This window comes from Daphnia pulicaria, chromosome 7 (genome assembly GCF_021234035.1).
Source record: "Daphnia pulicaria isolate SC F1-1A chromosome 7, SC_F0-13Bv2, whole genome shotgun sequence".
NCBI classification, from domain to species: domain Eukaryota; kingdom Metazoa; phylum Arthropoda; class Branchiopoda; order Diplostraca; family Daphniidae; genus Daphnia; species Daphnia pulicaria.
Genome location: NC_060919.1, coordinates 14,657,289 through 14,681,279, shown reverse-complemented (window position 1 = coordinate 14,681,279; position 23,991 = coordinate 14,657,289). Strand labels below are relative to the sequence as shown.

The 23,991-nt window shown below is 40.8% G+C and overlaps 3 protein-coding genes and 2 long non-coding RNA genes across 6 annotated transcripts; 1 reads left to right on the top strand and 4 right to left on the bottom strand.

Moving 5' to 3' along the window:
• Positions 1–410: 410 nt before the first annotated feature.
• On the bottom strand, positions 411–10,128 carry LOC124350562 (pollen-specific leucine-rich repeat extensin-like protein 1). The gene is made up of 2 exons (XM_046801326.1): positions 9,787–10,128; positions 411–3,655 (listed from the first exon to the last, which is right to left on the bottom strand). The coding sequence occupies exons 1-2, from the start codon at positions 9,787–9,789 to the stop codon at positions 1,490–1,492; spliced, it is 2,169 nt and encodes a 722-aa protein (XP_046657282.1). The 5' UTR covers positions 9,790–10,128; the 3' UTR covers positions 411–1,489.
• On the bottom strand, positions 5,959–6,610 carry LOC124350933. The gene is made up of 2 exons (XR_006921293.1): positions 6,118–6,610; positions 5,959–6,045 (listed from the first exon to the last, which is right to left on the bottom strand). It is a non-coding gene; the product is annotated as an uncharacterized LOC124350933 (long non-coding RNA).
• A 6,892-nt stretch (positions 10,129–17,020) lies between the features above and the next one.
• Positions 17,021–22,403, top strand: LOC124350831 (mRNA cap guanine-N7 methyltransferase-like). The gene is made up of 10 exons (XM_046801667.1): positions 17,021–17,157; positions 17,551–18,443; positions 18,506–19,005; positions 20,701–20,956; positions 21,020–21,261; positions 21,363–21,544; positions 21,602–21,784; positions 21,841–21,952; positions 22,009–22,156; positions 22,220–22,403. The coding sequence occupies exons 2-10, from the start codon at positions 17,762–17,764 to the stop codon at positions 22,345–22,347; spliced, it is 2,433 nt and encodes an 810-aa protein (XP_046657623.1). The 5' UTR covers positions 17,021–17,157; positions 17,551–17,761; the 3' UTR covers positions 22,348–22,403.
• On the bottom strand, positions 19,711–20,327 carry LOC124350913. The gene is made up of 2 exons (XR_006921273.1): positions 19,995–20,327; positions 19,711–19,909 (listed from the first exon to the last, which is right to left on the bottom strand). It is a non-coding gene; the product is annotated as an uncharacterized LOC124350913 (long non-coding RNA).
• Positions 22,320–23,869, bottom strand: LOC124350702 (tRNA N(3)-methylcytidine methyltransferase METTL2-like). Of its 2 annotated transcripts, none has more exons than XM_046801511.1 (4): positions 23,444–23,869; positions 22,839–23,378; positions 22,597–22,769; positions 22,320–22,540 (listed from the first exon to the last, which is right to left on the bottom strand). In XM_046801511.1, exons 1-4 carry the CDS (start codon positions 23,635–23,637, stop codon positions 22,401–22,403), a joined length of 1,047 nt encoding a protein of 348 aa, XP_046657467.1. In that variant the 5' UTR covers positions 23,638–23,869; the 3' UTR covers positions 22,320–22,400. The 2 variants fall into 2 exon arrangements, with proteins under 2 accessions (XP_046657467.1, XP_046657468.1); XM_046801512.1 differs by having other exon boundaries at positions 23,616–23,868.
• Between the last annotated feature and the right edge of the window lie 122 nt (positions 23,870–23,991).

The following is a 23,991-nucleotide window of genomic DNA, read 5'->3' as shown; positions in this document are numbered from 1 at the left end:
TTTTTCTCTTCTTCTTCTTTAACCAGGTGCGATGAAGCGATGATGGAGCGACAGAGTCCGTCCCTCCCTGAAATAGCCCAGCCACTGGAGGAATAACCGCTATGTGTACAAATCCACTGCGGCCGCTGCTGCCGCCGTGATGTTACGGTACTTTTCGTTTCTCCTTTTCTTTCCACGGGGTTTTAAAAAAAGACCCTTCAGCGCATGTAGTATAGCTGGTGTGTGCCAGCGGTCAACTTCTTCTTTCAGTCTGTTTTTTTAATACGTAAAAACATTCCTGAAATTATCTTTTTACTTTGATGGGACAGATGCTTAAATCTGGCCAGCTGTCAGACACGTCACCGTATATGCGTAATGATTCACCGGTTGATCGTTTTTGGTTTTTCGTTACGCAATGAAACACACAAAAATTGAAAACGAAATATTTCTTTGCCGAATCGAACGCCGCGTTTTATTTACACAATAAAATGTCGAAAGAATATTTTTGTCGATACATTTTTCGAAGGGAACATTTAGATCATTTGAAACAAACATTTTGGAGACAAAAAAAGAGAAAAAGAGAATTTGGAGAACGAATGAATATGATTTAAACGTACAAATTTATAAATTTCCATTTGTGGGATCGGACCGAATGATTTTGCAATTTATTGTGTTATATTATTTCGTATTGCGTTGATGGAAATGTTGGGTCGGTAACGTTAGATTATTATATGTACCTATTACCGCAGTTGCGTGTGTTTATTTGTGTTCGGTGTTGCGTGATTTTTTTCCTCTCGTGTGTTATTAAGAAAAGAATCTTACAAGGTCCAGCCTCGCTCTCCAGATGGCGCTGATGATGGTGAATCGTGAGATAAATCTAAACTCGATTTTTTTATTTCGAATTTTTTTTCAATTATAAAATTATCAATGTCGTAGAAATTTTTTAAACATTTTTTTTGTGTGTGTTTGATTTTGTCCTATTTTTTTTTTTATTATTATTATTTAATTAGCTTTTGATTCTTACTTTCTTCCTGCTATCAAAAACCGATTAAATCAAATCCCGTATATACTTTCGATTTTTTTTCTTTAGTCCCCAATTTAATTAGTGGCAACTTGTTATGCCTGACATGATACAATACCTGCTTGCATCTGGATTCATGTGTAGCATATTTTTGAATTTTTTGGGGGAGGGAAACCGCGATCCGCTGTCTGTTTCCGGTCGAAAATCTCGATACAATTCCACAATGAGGCTTGACTTGAATTAACTACAATTTGAAATTGTTTAAAATGTGTGTGGAGTATAGTGCCAGCTAGGGCTAAATAATTGTTGGGGGGTAATAATAGTGTTTTCCGTCTGTGTGTTTTGTTTAAACATTGTCGTCGCTAGGATTATCATGGGTGTTAAGAGCGGGAAGTTTGAATTAATAATCGGATGGCACACGGAATTAATAATAAAAAAAAAAGAGTATTTTGTTTAATTTGTTTGTGTGTTTGTTTGTTTTTCTTTAAGTTATTTCCTTTGGCGAACGCCAGATGGCAACAGCCGAAGCGATTCAAACTTGTTCCATCGTGACGATTCCACCGTTTCCTCTGCCTGGGCTTCCACTTCCGACTGGAAGGACGATTGGCGACCGACCCTCAAATTAGACCCGAGCTCCAGGTTCTGTTTGGCGGATGGCGAACGGTTGCACAACCAACTGTGGAACGGATGAGTGCAAGGATCCGCACCTTCCGCCCATCCGGAAGTTGGAATGACCACTGCTGCCGGTGTGGGGATAACCACCGGTGACGGAAGCGGGATCGCATCTTGAGGACCGAAATTCGAGGCATCCGGAAGCTGGATGTCTGCCGGAGGTGGAAGAGTTGTCGTCGGAGGCGGACGAGTCGTCCTGGCTTTCGCTGGCGGCTTAGGCGCACAGAGCCAGCTGTGAAATGGATGACTACACGGATCCGCATCTTCCGCCCATCCGGAAGATTGTGTAGGTATTATTTTCACTGCGGGTCTGTACGTTGTGATTTCCGGCGGCGGCAGCGGAATGGCGTCCTGCGTTTCGAAATTCGATGCGGCCTCCGGAAGCTGGATATCCACCGCCGGAAGAGGAGTGGTCGTGGTTGGAGGCGGACGAGTTGTCCTGGGTTGTTTCGCCTGCGGCTTGGCGCACAACCAACTGTGGAACGGATGCGAACACGAATCCGCCTCGTCCCATCCGGATGATTTCGTCGGTTTGGCCGTCGTGATTGGCGGAGGCGGAGAAACATCCGGCACCAGTTGATTTCCCTCATCAATCGAGGGAGCCGTTTCGAAGATGACAATCTCTTCCGGCGGAGGAGGTGGAGGCGGAGTCGTGGTGGTGGTAGGGATGGGAGTTGTGATCAGCGGAGGCGGAATTGTCGGCGGCGGAGTCGTCCTCACTTTGGGTTTCTCGCAGAGCCAACTGTGAAATGGATGGGAACACGAATCCGCTTCGTCCCACCCTTTTTTCGGAGCCAACGTGCGGATGATGAGCGGAGGAAGAGTTGTCGTGGGCGGAAGCGGTTGGGTGGTTGTCGGAATCGGGGCGGGATTGAGATCCGGAATGAAGAAAGAAGCATCCGGAATGAATGGCTGCGGAGTTGTTGTGGTTGGCGGAGGTGATGTTGTTGTTCTAGCGGCCGGCTGTCGTTTTCCGCACAACCAACTGTGAAACGGATGAGTACAAGGATCGGCTCCATCCCAACTGGATCGTTTGGTTGTGGGTGGAACCGTCGGTGCGGGTGTAGTGGTGGATGTCGTCGTGCTGGGTTCGACCGACGGAAGCAGAAGATTCTCATCCAGCACCGATGCTCCGGTTTCTTTGAATTCCGGCGGAGGAGGCAAAGGCTGGATAATTTTGGGCTTTTTGCACATCCAGCTGTGAAATGGATGACTGCAGGGATCCAATCCGGCCCACGAATTCACGACTTCAATGCGCTCCTCAACCGGAGTAGGAGGAGCCGGAAGCGGTGGAACTATAGTCGGGCTGAGATCCGGAATCAAAATTTGAACATTTTCAAATGAAGAAATGGGGAAATATTCCGCCTGCTGTTGGATGGTTGTCGTAGGTTGCGGCGTAGTGGATCGTGCAATCTCCTTGTTGTTGTTGCTGCTGCAGATCCAGCTGTGGAACGGATGATTGCACTTATCGTAGTTGCCGTTTTCCACGCTGGATGGGGCCAGGCGTAGCAGCTGCTGGAGCAGATCCAATTTGCTGTTGTTTCCGTCGTAGGATTTCTCATTCCTGGATCGGTGCAGGTTCTGATCGGCTCCTTCCGCATCGCTTCCGCCGCTGGATAGCGACAGACTGACGTAACTGTCCAGCGAATAATCGGCCGACTCTTCTGTCGTGGGCGGGTCGTATCCAGCGGACGAAATCGCCTGGAAAGATTGTTGTTTCTGCTCCGCCGAACTGATGGATCCGGACGACGGGAACCTGATGATCATCTGGCGGCTGAAACTAGCAGCCGGAATGACTACCGGAATCGGAGTTGTGTCATCCTCTGACGAAGGTGTGACGGTGTGGCCCCCAGGCCAAACCATCCGCACCAAAATCTTGCGCTGGTGATCCACCGGCCTGTTGTTGTCGTTGTTGTCGAACGGCTGGGCCGCCAGGACGGACAGTTCCAGCAGCAGGAGCCAATAGATCATCTCTCGGCCGTCCTGTCGTTACACAAATTAAACGCCGAAAAAATTAGCCACAATTCCCTAATAATTATCGTCGTCAAACAACTTTTGATTGTCCAATTATCTGTACAACAACAACAACAACAACAACTGAGGATTAGCCCTGGAGAAACACGGTCGTCCAAAAATGGTTTCAACGTTAAATGAGTTGTACTGCTGTATTACGTTGCGTGTTAAATAACGAGCCAGCAGAGAAGGAGAGAGTGTGGTTGAATCTTTTGCAAATGATTGGCATATTTTATGTGATGTTACGCAATTAGGCAAACAACAAAACTGTTTACCCGTGACCGTTTTCTTCATTTTTGGGCGCTTTCTTTTGAAACAAAACCGCAAGAAAAGGGACTCGGCAAAGTGAAAACGAAACAAACTCCAGCCCGTGTGTGTGCCTGATGATGCGGAGCCGGGGGAATATGTTGGCCACACCAGCGGGTGGTCACGCGGTTAATCTCATAACGGGATAACCCTCGGGGCTCGTTCCCAGGCGACACAATGTATAACAGCAGCCAGCACAGAGAGCAGCCCCATCTTTGTCTAATTGGAAAGCCATTGAATTTCGGACGTCCCGCTGGGCCAGCACCTCACAAATAATCTATACGAACTGGGCTTCACGCTAATTTATTTTTTCTCTCCCGCGTTTGACCCCCATCAATTCACACTAGACCTTCATCGCAGATCGTGAAAGTCTCTCCCGTTCCCAACGACCGGGTTCCAGCTAAACGGGGCAAAAAGGAATTCTATTTTGTTTGGGGTTTTGTTTTATTTTCAAATTTGTTTTTTATCCAATCAGAAATTGTAAGTTGCTACCGTTCACGCTTTCTAACACGCGGTGCAGTAGCTGTCAGCCTATATAAGGAGTTAGGCCTACTACACAGAAACTCGTTTGCCATAACCCTGATTGAGCCCCTCACAGCATATCCCTCGATGTCGTCCCGGACGATTTCGTCGAATCACGCAACAATCTTGAATGAAGATGATATGAAATTCCAGAGGGTGAAAGTTGGGTTTTTTTTTGGTACAACGAGGGTCCGGCTAGCAACAGTCGAAATGCGCGCGTCATTTGAAATTGAAAAGAAGACACCACCCAGCGCAACTTTTTAAAAAAAGTTGTTTTTTTCCCCTGACAACAAATCAGGGAGGTTGACATTCCCGAAGATTCCGAAAAGGCCAAAAAAGTCAAGGTGTGATGAGGATATACACACGATAAAAGTGAGAGAAGAGAGAAAGTTTTGGTTTGCCTATTTTTTGGCTTTTTCACGACGCGGAAAAAGAAAATAAAAATTCCACGAAGAAAAAAATTCACGACCCATCTGAATGTAAGACACACCCCCCTCTTCTTCTTTCCATCAGAGATAGAATTAACGGTGTACACGTAATATCGCCAAGTAGAAGATGCGACCCGGAAAAAATAAAAAAAAGTTGCCGTGCTGCAAGGTCGAGGATTTCCCCTTAACGACCAAATGTTGTCTTTGTCTTTTGGTGTGTGCCAGTTTTATATACGTTACAAGCTCAGCTTTCTCCTAGCTTCATATCATCATCAAATAGATGGCGAAAAAAAAATAAATATAAAAATCCCCCCACCACTACCTTATTTAGCGCATCAAAACAATGACGCAATAGAGACCGCCACATCTCCGGTTGCTGCGGAACTTTTTTGACGAACGTTGGCAACTTTTTTGAGAGAGGACAAAAGAATCGTTTCGAAACGCCCATCTCCGGGAGAAAAAAAAAAAGGAACAAATGGACGCCTCATCCTTTATCGTTTTCACGAAGGCTTTTGTCTTGTTGGGTTCGTGCAGCGGCCAATATTTATTTTTCAAAAGAAAAAAAAGACGCTTTTAAAAGAAGAAAGATGGGCATGCTAGAGCATGATGGATCTGGACTTGTATGCGGATGGAAAAGAAAAATCATATTATCAAGTCGCCCGAGCGGGACTTATTGGCGCCTTCACGCCGGAGCTTTCACTTGTGTGCACGAGCTTTTATATAGAATTTGGATTTTCTTTTAGTTCTTTGTGACGATACGATTCCCGGAATTGTGGTTATATCATCCGCAAAAAAACAACTATTGACTTTTGTATTTTAAAATTTTGCTGTTTGTTATTACATCAGATAATTCCATTATATCGAAAGAATTAAAATGACGTGAGCGCTGACAGGAGAATGAGATAACCTTTTTGGCCTCTGCTGTTTCTCTCCCGTTCTTATTTTTTTAATAATCTGCCAACAAATTTTTTGGTTGCTGGCCTTTTGAACTTTTCGTCAATTTTTTCTTTTTTTTTGGCGATGTCAGTCGGCGTGAGTTCTTTTGTCGACTTGCCACGAACGCCATCGGGCATATCTAGTATGTACGGGAGTCGGCTGTGTATACTACGAACAACAATCGAGATGTTCGATAAGAAAGTATTACAACAACTCGTGTAGTGCTGTATCTAAAATTACCTAAACACCTGCTGCTGCTGGAAGGATATCAAGTTCTGTTGCGTCGTAATAAAATTCCCGGCGAAATTAACATAAATCTCGAAAGGGGACGTTGTGCGAATTCACTTGGTTCAACATTCACGTCATTCTCACCTCCTCAATGCGGACTGCAATCACGTTATCACGCTAACAAGGTCGTCTCAAGAAAATGATCTCAACTTGACACTGACATGTCTGAAATTTCACAAAAAAATAACAAATGTGAAACTCGTTCCGTAAGAAATCGAATTGAAACCTTAGTCGACTAAGTATCGATTGTTTAGTTTCGTCATGAAAACCACGTGAAAACCGGTGAAAACAAACTTTGTTTCCTGGCTTCGTAGGACTTTTTGTTTTGTCTGAAAATGATGTATGGAATGGAAGTAAGCAACCACAGTGCTTCAAGTTATAGAATAAAACATTGTCGTTCTTTTGAAAAGAAAGACTGGATTCACACGTCATTCATCTGAAAAGTTCATTTTGGTTAGAAAAGCACTTCGGGGGTAAGTTGTCTGACAAGTGTGTACGAGAAATCACCCACAGAGTCATTACTAGTCTAAAATCCTTTGTGACAGGTGTCCAATTAGTGATAAAGCATGAGTGGGAAGTATACTAAGTGGCTGGTCCACATCAGTGGAAGGAATCTTTGACAATGTGTTGCAGGAGTATGGCAATTCAACCACATTCATTATGGCTGAATATATAACTCTAAAAAGGTATTACATTAAATTTCTTTGCTTTTCCATGTTAAATAACTAATGCACTAAATATTAAATTTGTTAAATTAGACTCCATGACATTTGAACGTTTTCAACCTTGAAAGCGTTCCTGATTAGTGACAATTTCAACTGCTGGTATGCCCAAACCTAAAACACCTCATCTAGAATCACCATCCTGTAAGTCTACAGTAATTACACTATTTTTTAACCAAGCTAGGATAAGAAACAAGATCTGTAGAGATTGCTTCAAGCTAGGCAACGAAGCTAGACCTAATCCTGATCCATCTTGATCATGTCACCTTTAGACATAATCAAGATAGTTAATTTTAAATATAGAAAAAAACAATCACAAGCCAATTTATCCCACACGTCCGGAGGCGGGACAAGTTGGCCAAGATTTTGTTGTGTTGTTTTACTTATTGAAAATATTGTGATTATATTAAATTGAAAGAAGAAGTTGTCATTTAAGAGTGTCTCCAAAAATTAAAAACGAAATTTTTTTTGACCCTGACCACACTGTTCTGTCTAATAAGAAAGGAAGGAGTTAATTTCCCAGAGTCCCCCACTTTCTCTCAGCCTATCAAGATTATTTTGGTCAGATGATGATGAGAAGTGGTAGCCTCGAGGTTGACTATATTTCATATCTAATCCCGGCCACCGCCCTTTTTTTTCCTCTCTCATATCAAAGGAGACAATTAACTCGACCGAAAACGTTTCCCCTAGCAACGAACGTGAAAACCGAACTACGCGGAAGGAGAGAGGGGGGGGGGGATAGATTGCCGTGTATAATAGAATATCTTAACGAGATGATATGAAACAAAGCTATATAAAACAGCAGCCTCCTTTCACTTTCCTTTTATTATTAGAGACTCTCGTCCTTGGCGGGTTATTATTATATGTTTGGGCCATCTGGCTCACGACATCCCGTCGCTATACAGCCATCGTGATGATTATTATTTTTCATCGAATATACCTCGCGATAGCCGTTATTGTTGTGTAACGCGGGATGCGCATTGGTGCAATATCGTTTCTTCTTTTCGTGATTCACGCCCCCACCTTTTTTCTTCGTTATTATTAGCCCCAAACACACACACACAACTGTAACGAAATATCAAGTCCTCGTGAGGCGCCTTGTATCTATCCCGAAAAATTAAAATTCTCGTGACTAAAATCGATCCGATTCACCTAAAAAAAGAAAAAGAAAAACACGTTTGATGTGCAAGCGTGCGGGATGGCCTTTATTTTCTCCCGAGAAGCTTCTTCTCCCTTGGCAACGACGCCGCCCACCATCCACGAACTCGTTTCTCTATGCGCAGTGGGGGGAAATCAAACGGGAGCGATAGAAAATAAAAAAGAGAAAAGAATCAAATGCGTTGGAAAACTTTTTGTTTTTTTTTGGCACGTTTTCGGGCCTCGTGCCAAATAAATTTGTGTAACGGCGTCCAATCTGACGTAAATGTGTAACACGAAGAAGCACGCGGGATTCTTCCGCCCATAAAAGAAGTTAAGAAAAAAAAAGACCCACAGAAGCAACTTCTTTTTTTTAGTCTTTGCTAACCCCGAAAAAATGAAGATGGATGAACAACTAGCTGGGCTAGGCTAGGCATGACTGTAATTTTCAATTTCGCACAAAACGAGAAATCAAATAATGACGTGCGGGAATCTCAATTTGCCTTTTTCAAGGGGATCAGCCCTTTTAGTTGAATAACAGCTAGTCATCCATTTTGTTGCGCATCATTTTCTTTTTTTCAAAATCATTATCGTGTGTCTAATAGAGTGGACTCGGCCCATTTCGGCTTTGATTGATGATTTCTAAATTCACGCAACTTTTTTTATAACCCAACTGAATTCCGGTTGGCTAATCAAATGACGCTGGGCTCCTGGGCATTTTTTAAACGTTGTGTGACAAACGAATGAAACCAAAACTGACCCATTTAAATTGTTTGTTTTTTGAATCCCGGATTTGAATTTGCGCGGGTTTGTCCGCAATTTTAAAATCATAAAAGAAAAAAATGACGTCAAAAATCTAAAAGAAAGAAAGCCAACATTGCGCCCAGGTGCTTTTGGGGTTGGCTGCTGCGTACTTGGCACGAAGATTTTCTGTCCTCATTTGAAAAACAACAACAAAAAGAACTTTTTCCTGCGTCCCACACGTGGCGCAAGAGTCGACACAAAACACACACGCAACTCTTGTGTATTATCTAACTCGTGTCATTGGGGCTGCGCATTTTCTCTTATTCCCGTTGTTGTTATTCTCGGCGCATTTTTTTTATTCCCACCTCAATTTCAACCGGAAAAGAATTGCCTTAAATGGCGCCATTGATTCGATCACGCCGGATATTATAATTGACGAAACAAAGTTGTTCTCCCATCAATTGAAGCTGAAACTCGTACGGTACGGGCATAAGGCGAATGGGAAGAAGAAGAGAAATGATGACGCGGGAAAAACCAAAATAAAAAAGAGTTCCGCAATAAAGTGAAAGGTTATTGTCTTTCTTATGTCTGTTTGGAGTTGTTTTGATGGGGGTTGAAATTAATCATAATGATGGGTGTAGTACTACTTGTGCTATGTGTACAAGAAGAAACACGGAGGAGCCAGACCGACTCTTGTGCGCAGTTTGGAGAAAGAAAAAAACCATTTTTTCGGAGAAAACTTTTTGTTTTTTGTTTTTCCAGTTGTTTGTAACTTTCTCATCATGCGCCGGAGCTCTCATCATCATCATGAGAGTTCGCATCAACAACAAGATGGAACAACAACAACCCCCCCAAAAAACAACAACTTGGGAGCATCGCAATATAACGCGGTTTTTGAAACAAACAAAAGAAGCTCGCCAAAGTCATTAGATAGAGAGATACGTTAATATAATTTTAAAAAAATTGTTATGCGAATTAATTTAAAAAAAAAAATTGCTTTTTAAAAATTTTACTTTACCATTTTGGGGTTTGAATTTGGCGCGCGGGCGACAAACCAAAAAGAAAAGTTATTTCGGGACAATTTTCCCGATGAAATTGGCTTGTGGGTTGGATTCTTCCTAGTCGTGTCACGTTCCGGATGAAACACAGGCTAATGTTGTTGTTACACTTTTCTCTAATAATAATTTCAAAATGCTAATTCTCTCGAATGGTGGTGGGGGGAAAATAATAATAAAACACTGACGAAAATAATAATAAAAAGTTCTGATGCTTTTGGCAACGCGCTGTGGCTGATAATCAGAAAAAGGGGCTCCTAACCAGCGCCGTAGTCTAATGCACTCTGCGACGACTCACCGAAGCTGTGGCGCCTTTTTATCGAAAGCGACGGCAGCAGCAGCGGTCGGGACCGAGCGTGTGTGTGTCTTACGGGGATACACCCAGCAGCAGCAGCTATACAAAAAAAAAAACAGCTGACGAAGGGTTCATGTTGCCTATAGGCATCCAGTTGATAGGAATTGGGTATAGATTTGATATATTGCCGTGAATTTTTCCAGGAACTCTATGGATGGATGAAATTCTTCTTCACGACTAGATGGACCCGTGCGCTCACGGACAATGCCAATCTTTTGTTATTTGGGCTATTTTAGACTTATTAACAAAAGACTTATTCAATTTCGTCCGTTTTCTCATGGAAGTCGAAGAGTGTCGATGGCGAAATCCTCCCCAACCAACTTTCCCGCTTCTTTTATATTCAAAGAAAAAACGTTTTGATATTGGACACACAATGGCGGTCCTTTTTTTTCGAAAAAGAAATAATTCTCTGCTTCTAATGGATGGCTAAACTTTGAGAGGGGGGTTAAAAAAGTATCAAATGGAATATATATATATATACTGTAGTGTATATCTGATCTGGTGAGGTTCCATCGAGAGTTTCTATTAGTCTTGCGCAACCGCCACTCTAACCCGAAACTTCTTTCTTCTTTCTTCTTTGGAAAGAAAATAAGAAGAAAAAAAAAAAAGAGAGAAGGTGAAATCATCACACGAGCAGCGCCAGCGCTCTCGTGTGTGATGGCGCGTCACACCGTAGTCGGCCGCTCACGATCGCGGGACCCTTTTATTTATTCAAACAACCCCCCCTCCTCCTCCCACCAGAAACTATCTCTCCGATTCTTGTGTCCCGTTGCCCTGTCTGCAAGAGATTCTTATAATAAATATGATCAATAACACGACTCGACGCTACATATTATCTATTCACGAAGAAAAATGTGTCGTTGGCGATTTATATCAGCTCGTCTATTTGGTTGCCGGTTCTTTTCTTTCCTGTTTTTGCGCTTGAATGCGCAATCGAAGTATTGCCATCTCTTTTCTCCCCGTCGACGACGGTTGAAGAAAAAGAAACAAAAACCTTTATAGTGGCGCCGGTCTTTTAGATCACGCTATACGTATAATCATCGTCTAATAACATGTACCAAGGTCGGGTTACGCTTTCTCCCGGACAGTTTGCAGTTCAGCGTAACTAAACGAATCATGTTCTTTTTAAAAAGATGTTACACATCAATGTTTACATGGGCTTAACTCATTTATTAGTCGAATAGTTCCGGTTTGGTTGAATTTGACACGATTATCTTTTTTTGGGGGGAATTTCTGAAATCAACAACTCGTCGTTCGTTTCTTATTTTGGTTTGTAAAAGTTTCGCGGGGACTGACAGCTCGCTCGTTGGCGATAAACTATCTCAACAACCAAAACGAGATGGTGGCAAGGTGGGTGCGGTCACGCCTGGTCACCTCCAATGCCCCCGTCAACATATCTACACGTACGCAAATGTGAACGATTTGGTTCATTTTTCCCGCTAATATTCTGCCGTGTGCAACAAACGGCCCGAACAAATTCGGTCGCTTTCTCTCAGCTCTGCGGTGATTTGATTGTCGTAGACGTGAAATGTGTTGTCTATAGGCCGCGCCGAATTCTTTTCGCGTTCACAACCCCCACAGCATCACCAAAATGAGAAGTTTTCAAAATTGTTGGGTCTCTCTGATGGAGGACAGGAAATTTTATTTCGTTTGTCGGCCATCACGCAAAAGGGCGTTTTGCCAGTTTGCGCCTGAAAGCTAGGCCGAGCTTGTCATATTTATATTGTTCTCTTGTTGTGTGTGCATGGGGAAAAAGGGAAAATTTGAATCGCTTAGATTTAGAAGAAAGAGAGAGAGCGAAAAAGTGTGTCCGCTTCCAAGACTGCTGTTGCGCCTTCGTTTTGATTCAACACATTTTCTTTCTCTTCTTTTCTCCAGCGCGCGGGGTTCGACCTCGTCCTCCCGCGTGATTATGCGTGTGTTATTGCCGACGGCAAGGCCCTTTCCCCCCGTTGCCCACTTGGAACTAGTATAATACCTGATTTTCAAGTCCTCTCTTTTCTCCTTTTTCTTCTTTTTAAAATGCGTTTGGATAGTGAAATTCAAACGTCTCCCCGTTTCTTATGTGTGTGTCTGTTGCAACCGAACGCCCATTTGAAACGTTTGAGTTTTTGAAACGAGTCCAACAATTCGATAGATGACAACAGTGACAGGCTAGCTAGCTACTTAAAACCTGTGATGATTACATTTTACCTTTTTGTTCAAAATAAGAATTCAAAGTTTGTATTTTTTTTTCGGGAATTTTTTTCCCTCCCCTTTCGTGCGGTTGCACAGACCAGCCTCCAGGGTGGTTGGCCGGGAGATGCTGGCGCCACATCATCAAGTCGACATGCGCGCAACTTTTGGGTTGCGCGCGCTGTTTCTTTTGGTGAAAGTTTTCTTGATATGACGACGAAAAAACAAAAATATTTATAACTCCCTTTTAGTTTTTCAAATCATTTGGTTTTTCTTTCTTTTCTTTTTTCCTTGTGCAATTATTCTTGTGTGCCCATCACACACACACACACATTTCGTGAGGTTCTTTTGTTTTATCCCGAATGATTTGTGACTGTACATCCTCCTTCCTATTAAACTGGGATCGGCTGCTATATATAAACATCGATGCCAATTAATAATCATTTCTTTTTTCCCCCATTCGATTCGCTCGCCAAATATTCGTTTGACTTTTTCGACGTCGACTTGATTTCGTCGGATATATTAACAACTATTACGTCTTGCATTTCCACTTTTCCTCTACATTTGTTTTTCTTTATACCTGGAAAAAATGTCCAAAGTGAAAGTTTTGATTTTTTCGATTTGAATCTTTTAGTTTTTTTAATACTTTGGTTGGAATTCTTTTTTTTGTTTTTATTTTGACGAATGTATTTCTCTTTCTCCTTTTACCGTGAAATGATAAAGCTAAGGGAAAAAACTCGTTTTTTTCTCTCTTATTCTCTCTTTGTGTTGGCGCTGGTAAAATCTAAACGACCGCGAAGGTCGAACGCGCACACAAGAAGGAAAAATTCCTAGACGTTCATCATGACGACGATGACTTGGAAATCGTCCCCATAACTCTTTCGATTCTTAGACTACCTCCCGCCGCACAGCATCGGGAGGAGAGATAGATTTTTTTTTTTTAAATACTTTGAAAGGAAGAAAAAACAGTTAATACTACGTACATAATAGTAATCGCCGTGAGTAATAAATAAACACATCGAGAGTCACGCGGACTCGTATTTTTCACAAAACCGGTCCCGCGTATTTATATGGTGAACGCGTGATTTATGACTTGGGAGATTTTCGAAGCGACTCAACGGGGGTGGTAACCCCTATTAAATGGAACGTTAAACATTTTTTAGTTTTTTTATTTTCTATTTGATATCTATCTCTCGCCAAAATGTAATAATAATATCCAACTCTCTTTTTTCGTCTTGTCAACTTTTTCCAAATGTCAGACCGCCCATCATCTTCTTGCGTTCGCCCTCTGGCCATTAGGTTTTTAAAAGAATGTAATCTTTTTTAATATTTTTTAATCGTAGACCTTGAGATGATTCGAATAAAAGCAGAGATCAATCAAATGTCAAACATTTCCTTCCGTCTGTATAAATCAAACTCCAAACTTTGCTCATTTGCATATAGGATAGGATGCGAAGGGCCCTTGTGTGTCGGCTGTGTGTAGGGGAAAACTAGGACTAGGATAATATTGCGGTCATGTCCTGTTCGGAAATGATATGATCTCTATCATCATTCATCAAACGAGGAACGCACACAAAGTTCTCTCTACCATCTTCCCTTTTGTTTGTAAGACATGTGAGGGGCGTTGGGGCTGCTACTCCTCCCACGACATCATCATCATCTTAAATCCATGAAATTGGTGTCATATCCCCGATCCATTTGCGATGACAGCTCAGAGGAAAAAAGAGAGAAGAATTTAACCAAAAAAAAGGAAAGTTTTTTTTAATTTTGATTAAATTTTTCCCGCCAAAATTTGATCACGCCGGATATACTATAAGATGATACACATTTCACCCAGTTTTTCTTATCTATTAGAACTTCTTCTTTGAATAATCAATGCGCGGTGAGAGCTGCCATTATTATAATTATTTGATTTTTCACGCTCGGTTACTTTTCTCGTCTGTTGATGGGGAACGTTGACAAGGAAATCTTTGCTCACGAACTCGAATGTTTTGTTGTTTGGCTTTTTTTTTTTTCCTAGGCGACACAATGAGATGTTGACTGGAGATTAGACCCAACCAACGCCCGTTGGTTCCTTATTCGGCAAACTTTAGTGACGCCAACATCAGATGGTATAAACTTAACACAAAAAAAAGAAAATCAGATATGAAATTCGATTGTGTTCGGAAAAAAGTTGACAAAACTTTCAGTTTCGTTTCGAAAAAGAACGAAATCCTTTAGCGGAAAATGAAAGTTAATTTGTAATCGAGTTAAAGTTAAATAACGACGGCAGTCCTTGAACTCGACGCCCCTTTTTTCACGATAAACTCGTAAAAACGTTCATGGAATTCTCTCGCCCGAATTTCCCCCCTCGCATCTCTTGATTGGCTTGTTATGAAGTCAATTCGGCCCGGCGAATAATCAATGCCGTCATAAAAGTGCAGGGCTCCCCCCAATTAACGGACATCATCTCCATATGTGTCCGTCGACTTGTTCGAGTCTCTTTTCTTCCATTTTTTACCTTTTGAGTGCAGATTAAACGGGACTGAAAGGCCCAGCTAAATTTATATTGGCTACTTAAAATTCGGTGTTTATAGCTCTGATATGGTGTGTGTGTGCGGTGGCTGGTACGGACGTCCATTATTGTGAACGCTCGTTTGAGATTCAAACGCGGGACTTTCACGATGACGTGCGTATATAGCTGAATCACGTTGAAGAATGAGAGTGTGTGCACACACATTTCCACTGTGTGTGTTGTCCAGGTGACAGCCAAACATAACAACCGCTTATTAAAGTGAAATAAAAAATAAAAAGATGAGTGACAACCCGTTTAAGATTATACAGCCATCGTGGCGTTAGAAAAACAGAAAGAAAAGAATCTAAACAGTCGTGAAAGTGTACGCGCGGAAATCAACTGCACACATTCACACGTCTGGCAATTGGTGGGTGCCGTTGGACAGGAGGGAACGACCTGTCGGGAAAACTATGACGAATGCGTTTGCTATTTCCCCCCGTTGTATTCAACATTTTTTGGCGCTGAATAAATTTCAAATTCTTTTTAAATAAGGAACTTGGCGACTGTCATTGAGGAAATTGTTCGGCGATTGATTTGAACAGAAAAATCGCATTCGATTGTGAAATATTGAAAGTGAAGGATCGAAAAAGGGCCAATTCGCCACGGGAGATTTTTGTGTTTTGTGCGTATAAAATGTAGTACGCTGAGATATTTGCGTGTGATCGATATTTATATTTCTTTTAAAAATTTCTCCGCCAACTCTGAAAAAGGATCGACACACGCCCTGAAAGCCCAGGGCCAGCTCCAGATCACGCCGAGCGTCAAAGGCGCGTTGTAAAACGTCAACCTTTGGCTTTAACGTTTTGAACGTTGGGGGCCAAAAGAGTAAAACATGTTGGTAGTATGGAAATGTAACTACTATTTGTGTATTTATTACATGCAGATGGATAGCTGTGTATCAAAATATGTGAAATCGAGAGATGATTGCTGGCCCTGGAATGACAACGCTATATAGTCCACCGAATTTAGGCAAAGGTATGGCCATGTCCTTTTCTGTATAGCCTATACATCTGCTGCTGTTCTCTCTCCGCGAGTGTGTGTGTGTTGGAGTGTCGTTCAAAAATATTCCGTACGCAGTTCAGCAATAATCTCGGAATTCTAGCCGGTGAAAACTGAGCTGGCTCACGACATTTCGTACACACACACATTTTGATAGCGATAAATCATGATTACAGGAATTACACTGAAAAAGAAGGGGGGGAAAACCCACACACACACACTGGGCGAAATAACTTCTAATATTCTTTCCGTGATGCGAAACAACAAATCAGTTGGGGAAAAATTGACGTGAATATGTGTTGAAATCTGCGTGCCGAGAGTGAAACACAACACGTTCAAAAAATAAATTTTCTCGTGGTTTTATTTATTGTGTATAATTCGTTTCGAGGTTGTTATCGCGCCAAATGTGGCAAGCAAGATCACTGGGAGCCTAGTAGCGAAGTGAAACGTCGTCAGGAATTTCACTGGACCGCGTATTTGTAAATTATTCTTTCGTTACAGATATTCTAAACTTCATATTTCAATTGGTAAAAGTAAAAAAAAAAAAAAAAATAAATAATCAACCAGTCCCGATACTATTACTACATTGGCGCTTGGTTCGATTGAGATATTTCGTGATATTTTCAGTCTTGGGATAGTAGGGAAATCTAGTGAAAGCCAAATCGCGCCTGCTTTGTCTTTATAGTTCCCGTTGCTGCGCATTGATTTTGATCTGGCGATGTTGAGGAAATTAATAAAACTGGAATTTGAAACCGCCATTTCGTGACTTCTTGGTTGGTGTAGCCTACGCACAACTTTCGTTTTGAATTCATTTTCTAATAATATGTTTATTTTGTACCAAGAACTCTGTCGAAACGTCATTAGTTATTGATTGATTGTAATTACATGATTTACAGCCAACATGGTAAATCTTTTCTCATCCTTTCACAGTAATGCGCCCCATTAATTTTCCGAAATGGAAAATAAAAATAAGTCATCCAACAGGCTCAACAGGTTATTTATTTTTGAATTCACGTAACAGTAGAATGCGTAAAATCCCAAATTTCGGCCGAGTTTGCGCGGAAAAAGTAATCCGCGGAACGGAAGGTGGAAAAGTTTGTTGGCTTTCGTCTGCCAAGCTCCGCGTCCGCCATAGCAGCCACGACTTCTCGTTTCCACGCTATACTGTAGAACAAGTTTCCATTTTTATTGTAAACAGTGGAAGCATACACAAATTCAAAAAGTGTTAAACGTGCACTTTCGATTTGTCAGGTAAATTCAATATCAAAACAACAAGTCACAAGTCTCGACTCCAAAATTGCAAGAAAGGTTGTTAGGTGACTCATTTGAGTTGTAATCTGTGACATGCTGGAATAGTTTGGGGAGTAAAGTCCTTCTGATATTGCAATGTAATGTTAACATTAGATGAAAAGATTTGTTTGGGTTGGTTGATTGATTCACAATTGAGAATTTGCCACATTAATAATTAAACGTTTGATGTTGTCTAATGTTCTGAGCACAATGACTCAGGACCGGAACATGTAAAAAGGTTTTGATTAGAAATAAAAACCACTCAGGCGTTAACTTCCCATATTTTCTTTAGTAGTCTGTTTATAATTTTCCATTCTTCTGATCATGTTTTCAATTTGTTTATTTTTATTTCAGACTCAGCTGTGGACCGATTTATACAGTGTTCCCAATTCATAATCCACATTGCTGGAAAGTAAGTCTGTAGAACATTAAAAAAAAACAGCAAAATTCCAAACATCAATGCAACATACATCACCAAACAGAAGAGTGGCCATTTTCCCTGGATGTTAAGGAATTTGAAAGGATAACCAGCAAGAGAAAGGCGTCAAGTCTTCCACCGACCAAAATGGCCAACAAAATGCAGAGATATGAAAAAGAAATGAAACTGTTTGAGCCAGAAGCAAATTTGGAAGTTCTCACACATGTTCCCCTTCGACCTAAATCTGGCTACCAGTATATTTATAAATGGGACAGTACAACACGTCGCAAAGATTGGCGCGCAGACGGTTACCGGTGGCGCCAGAATGCCACTGTCAAATTCAGTCACGGAGATGCCAAATGTAAACGCTATTACTTCAAGTTGAAAATCGGTCCCGGGAACGACTACACCAACGAGTTTTCGAAACACGCCATAGAATGTTCGCTGTACGAGAAACAACTCCTGATTTGGTACCAAGGTGACAACTCGGTCGTTGTTGACTTTTCCCACGGAAATGCCAAGGATACCGAAAAAGAATTCCACCGGGCAGCCCCTTCCGTTTTAAGTGAAACGAGGAGTGCCAAAAAGAAATTACCACTCCAAGTCTATTCCGAATTAGTGCTGACTGCCCCCGAACAATCAGATAGTCGGATTATCACGGACGCGCCGAGGAACATCCAACAGATCCGGAATGCTCAGAAATCTGCCAGACATGACGAACGTTTATCCCTGGATGCTATTTGCAACCTGATTGAACTACGTTCCGAAACTCACTTTGTGAACGATGTTCATCTTGCTCCCAAACTGCTAGTCATTTGCTTCAAATCAAGTAATTGTCTGCCTTTTATTACGAATTGATTGAGATTTAAAATTTAATTAATTTTTTCACAGATACAATCGATGAATTCAAACAACTTTTCAATCGAGAAGACTTATTCGCCCCGTGCCTGTCGTACGATACCAGCACCTTCCAGATGGACCCATACAACTTGTCTATCTTGACGTATCGTCAAACGGAGTTTGAAGAGCTTCCTGTGATTCCATTAATGTTCATGATCCACGAAGATAAGCTAGAAGCGGCGCATAATGTCTTTTTTATGCGACTGGACGAACTCATCCCGGAGCTGAAAACAACCGAAGCAGTGATTACAACCACGCAAAATGACGAGGCCACAGCCAATGCCATCAAGAAATATTGCCCGCATATTTCAATGTTAAGAAACTGGCAACACGCGCTTCAGGACATTAAGAAGAATCTGGAGATTTTGGAAATCACCGATGAGAAGGAGGTGAAGGAATATGAGAGCGATTTCATCCGGTTGCTGGATCAGGAGTCGGCTGGTGATTACAAGTCCATACTAGCCCAAATGTATTTGAAAAAATGGAAAAGGGTAAAAAAAACTATTATTTGATTGACTCTGTCCGAAATTGAAATTTATCCAATTGCTTTTTGCTCTTTTCTTAAGGATTTTTCCAACTATTTTGATGAGCATATTGACGGTGATATGAACATTATGGGGAATTGGGGTCTTCGTCCTTATGGGCTTTCGCTGGATTCAATTGATTCACATTCAAACGAGTTGTTCTACTCAACCATGAAGCGATTCGATGGATGGAAGTCGTATTCGATCGATATGATGGTTATTTGTTTGATGAGAATTGACGAATTCTTCATGGACAGAATCACAAGGGGTAGATTGGGTATGGGCGACTATACGCTCCGGGAGCATTTGAGTGACAGCTACTGTCAAGAGGATGGCGTACCCGAAGCAACATCAGTCGACCAGCTCATCAATTCCATTGAATGTGAAATGAAATCGCGCAAGAACATGAGGAAGCGTATGAACGGAACGAAACGACCCTCTACTGCGATGGAAGTTGAAATTATTAAGGAGGAAAATGAGAAGAGACGCCAAATTTCGCAAGTATGAGTTATAATTATTTGAGTGATTGTATTCGAACATTTTTCATTGCCATTTTCTTTACTGTATTCAGGCTGTCGATACGGTTGTCCAAGAGCTGCTGGAAGACGAAACTTAAATATGACGAATCTTCCCAGAGGGCCAGAGTAAATGAACAATTTTTTCTTCCTTTCAACTATTTTTCGAATTGAGTTTTTACCTTCCAGATAAAATGTTTCCACAGTTACATTATGTTTTTTAAACCCGGCAATTCTCTATCCTGTTTGGTTTACCGCACACTTGTATAACCATACACAATAGAAGATTTGAGTCGCCATTCGTCGTGTGTAAAAATATGATTTAATTTAAAGTCCTTCGTGTTTGTAAAGGTAAGCTGAATATGGAAAATAGTTGCTTTTAGTTCTCGCTCCTTGAATCCAAGAGTCTTTAGTCAATGGTCAATAATGTGGAACACTGACTGTAACATGATGTGTGATTTAAGGAAACTAGTAGGCATATTGAGATGCTCTTAACATTTTATTTCAGTCGTTGGTAGCAACAAAGCTATCAAGCGCCACAAAAGACGAAACTAGATATCAAATTTTAATGTTGCTAATTGCATTGGATTGGATACACGTCATTGGGGCTAGTCGCCACTCGGCCTGAATTTTGTTGACCCATTTTCATGGATGCTCTGGTATTTTATCATCTGTCATCAATACTTACTATTGCCACTATGATTTGCTTATCTGCTGATATGAATGAATGAATCATAATTTATCTGATTTAATTATTTATTTATTTTTTAAAATCTTATTTAGAATTCAAGCAATCTGGCAGCTACACTTTACCGTTTTTCCGTTGGGTGGCGTAGTAGCACAATTTTTCGTTTTTGTTCTCTCGACTCCGGCTGACTAGTTTACTTTAACATTTATTTATATTGTATTATTCTGAACTCGTCTTTATTTTGACTTTGAATAACGTATTCTAAAAAGTTTGATAGCAAATTTAGATTAGATTAATGCTTATTGACTAAATTGACATTTGTTGAAATCACAACTATCTATAATGGATTATCTTGCTGATGGTACTACTGTTTTGTCTAATGAGATCCAGGTATGATAAAATAAACACAATTTCTATTTTGATGGTTCCTTGCAATAACAGTATTGTTCCTTGAAATAGTTGCATATTCCCGAAGATGGCATTTCAGCACTGTCAAATGATCTATTGAACTCATTTGAGAAGTCGAATCAAGAACACGATGCAGTGAAAGACAGAAAGACAGAGAACACAGACAGCAATGAAAAAGAACATTGTGTAGGCTCAGTTGTTGCAAACCACTACAACCAACTATTAGAGAGAGGAGTTGCTGAGCGGAAGGAAAGCAGAATTTTCCACATGAGGAATCTTAACAATTGGATCAAAAGCAGAATAATAGGTAAGTTCATTACACAAATTTATAATGAATGAAAAACCAATTGAATATTTCTTGCTTCTTTAGGAAACATTTTAGATCGTATCAGGAGAGAAAACGGCTCTCATTGCAGATTGAATGTACTTGACTTGGGATGTGGAAAAGGTGGTGACCTGTTGAAATGGGAAAGAGGAAATGTTCATCACGTTGTCTGTGCCGACATTGCCGAGACGTCCATCGAGCAGTGTAAAGATCGCTATGCAACTTTGAAACATAGATCTCGTAGCAACGTATTTTCAGCTGAATTCATTGCTGCTGACTGTTCCAAAGTAATTTTTTCTTTAGGTCTATTGCATTATCTATATAACATTTTCCTTCATTTTGTTGAATAGTTTTAATCCCTAAGAACTATCCTTTTGTTGGTTATCAGGAGAACATTATGGAACGCATGGCAAATCGTGAATTGAAACTAGACCTTGTCAGCTGTCAGTTTGCATTTCATTATTCGTTTGAATCATTACCCCAAGCTGAACAAATGTTGGCAAATGTATCGTCTAACCTTCAACCTGGAGGCTATTTCATTGGAACTACAACAGATGCTGAAGACATCATGTAAAAGTAGCTAAACAATCGACTTTTTGGACATATTGTAACGCGGTTTTGCTTTAGGCGACGACTTGGTCGGAAGGAATATCCCGAAAACAGAAAATTTGGAAATTCTATTTTCAGTGTGGAATTTCCAATAGAGACACCTTTAGATCCCCCTCCTCTGTTTGGCGCTAAATACAACTTCCACTTAGAAGAGGTCGTTGATTGCCCCGAGTTTCTTGTACATTTTCCAACATTTCAAAAGTAATCATAATTTTGTTATTTCTTGTTAAGCTTTACTGATGTCACCTTGAATGCAGGTTAGCTTCCAAATACGGCCTAACCCTTGTACAAAAAACAAGATTCGAGGAATTTGTTATTCAGGAATTGGATCAAGGAAAGGATCTTCTTATGAGGATGAAAGCATTGGAGGTAAGAAATCAAAGGTGCCTACAATGTAACGAAAACTGTAAATAATTTTCCTCCAGGCTTATCCTCCGTATGGCAATCAAAGGCCCGTTAGTCAAGAATCAGTTGATTACGAACACGTTCAGGAATATCTAGATTCGTCCTCTAATGCAGATGGATTCCGTCCAAAAGTCGGAACGCTCTCCAAGGCTGAATGGGAGGCTGTTTGTAAGTTTGTCTTAATCATTAACTTATGCGGGAATTCATGTTTCATTTGGATTTTCTTTGCAGCGCTTTACCTGGTTTACATTTTCCGAAAAGAGGATCTAACTACTAAAGACAGAAAAAGAAGACTTTCCACGTCGTCCAATGAAGAAGCGAATTCGAGGGATAAGGGGAAAAGGCATGTATCAAACTGAAACATCACACAACATAATGCATCTCAAAATTCTCAATAAAATCATTTTCCGCGTTACGTTGGCTTGCGATACTTGCACTGGATCCATACTCGGTACATTGTTAATTGTTTTCCCCGATTCACAAGTAACCTTCGGTCAATTACATTTTGCTCCTCAACGAGGCCAGATTCTTCAAAAAGCTTTCGAAGTTCGTCTAAAATGCGAAAATTTAAATATTTGCGCTATAACCTGGAAAAGCCAAAAATTCACCTTGACTGAAGAAGTAAACTCTTGTGCCGTCTCCTCTGACGAAGAAATGTTCTGAGATGCATTTACCCGGTTTGAAACGTAATTCGGCCATATCGTAACGACCGTAGTCTCGGAAGAAAATCCTTCCTCCTGGTTTCAACTGACGACTGAGCTGCTTAATCGTTGAACTAAATCTAAACGAATGAAAGCCTTTACATTAGAAAACTAATAGGGAAATATTAACTTTTTGAACGAATACATACTTTTCGGGGCTAATGGCAGACAGAACGAAAATAACAAGAATTATATCCAAGCTATTCTCTGGGAACGGAAATGTGATGTTGTCTTCGGAAAGATCACAGACGAATGCATGGCATTTGGTAGGATCGTACTCTGGATTACTCTTGACAAGTTCAACTGCTTTTGGTGAGAAATCACAGCAGTAGACAAAACTTTTTTTTAGAGTGTTGGCTTCCAACAAGGGGAAAACTGTACTGCCAGTTCCACAACCAACTTCCATGATTCTAAATCCAGCTGATTGACAAGGGAAGCCTGTTGTGTTAACTTCTGTTTCACTAACATTTTCAGTTGGCTGCTCATTGCAAAGTTCTGGAAGCTCAGTGAAAAGCCAGTGTCTGTCCTTGAAGAATTTGTTTTCATGTGTACTGTAGAAGGTGTCCCAGAATTGGCTGGCCTCTTTTTCATATTTGAGAGCAGCTTCTTCTGTCATGAAAGACGAAGAGTTGAGCTTCAGCTTGGCTTCTGCTTCCTTCATCTGTTCGTCTCCCCATACAACATTATCCCTAATAACGACAAATAAAAATAGTTAGAATGGATTTAGATGCCCCTTTCTTTTTCTCTTCACTACCAAGCATTATGCTGCCATAAATCATCTTGATTTTTCAGTATCCTACCATCCCCATTTTCTTCGATGGAAGGTTTCTTTCGGAATCTCGTATTTTCGTAGCATAAGTGCAGACGAGAAAACCAACACTGGGCATACTTGTGATTTCGTATAAGTAAACCAATAAAGACATTACCATGCGTTATGCTGGAAAACATTTTGAGGGTCCGATAAGTGTCTTGTGCCAAATTGCGGCCGTTTTGATTCACTATTGTCTGAAGATTCCTCCATTCATAAGTCAGTTCAGTCAATTATTAACTAAATATGAACTAGGCCTAATTCAGTGTTTTAACTGTTTTTAAAATCACTTACAAAATGTTTCTTTTTCTTACTTCTTTATTCTGTTCTGTTAATGTCAGATTTCTGGAGCAGACAAGCAGACGATTTTAGTAGAATAATAATGAATAAACTTCGAATATGGTAATTTATTATTTGATTTAAAATTACAATATAAATTATAAACACAAATTAATACATAATTACATCAATTTAATTATATAATACCATTTTTG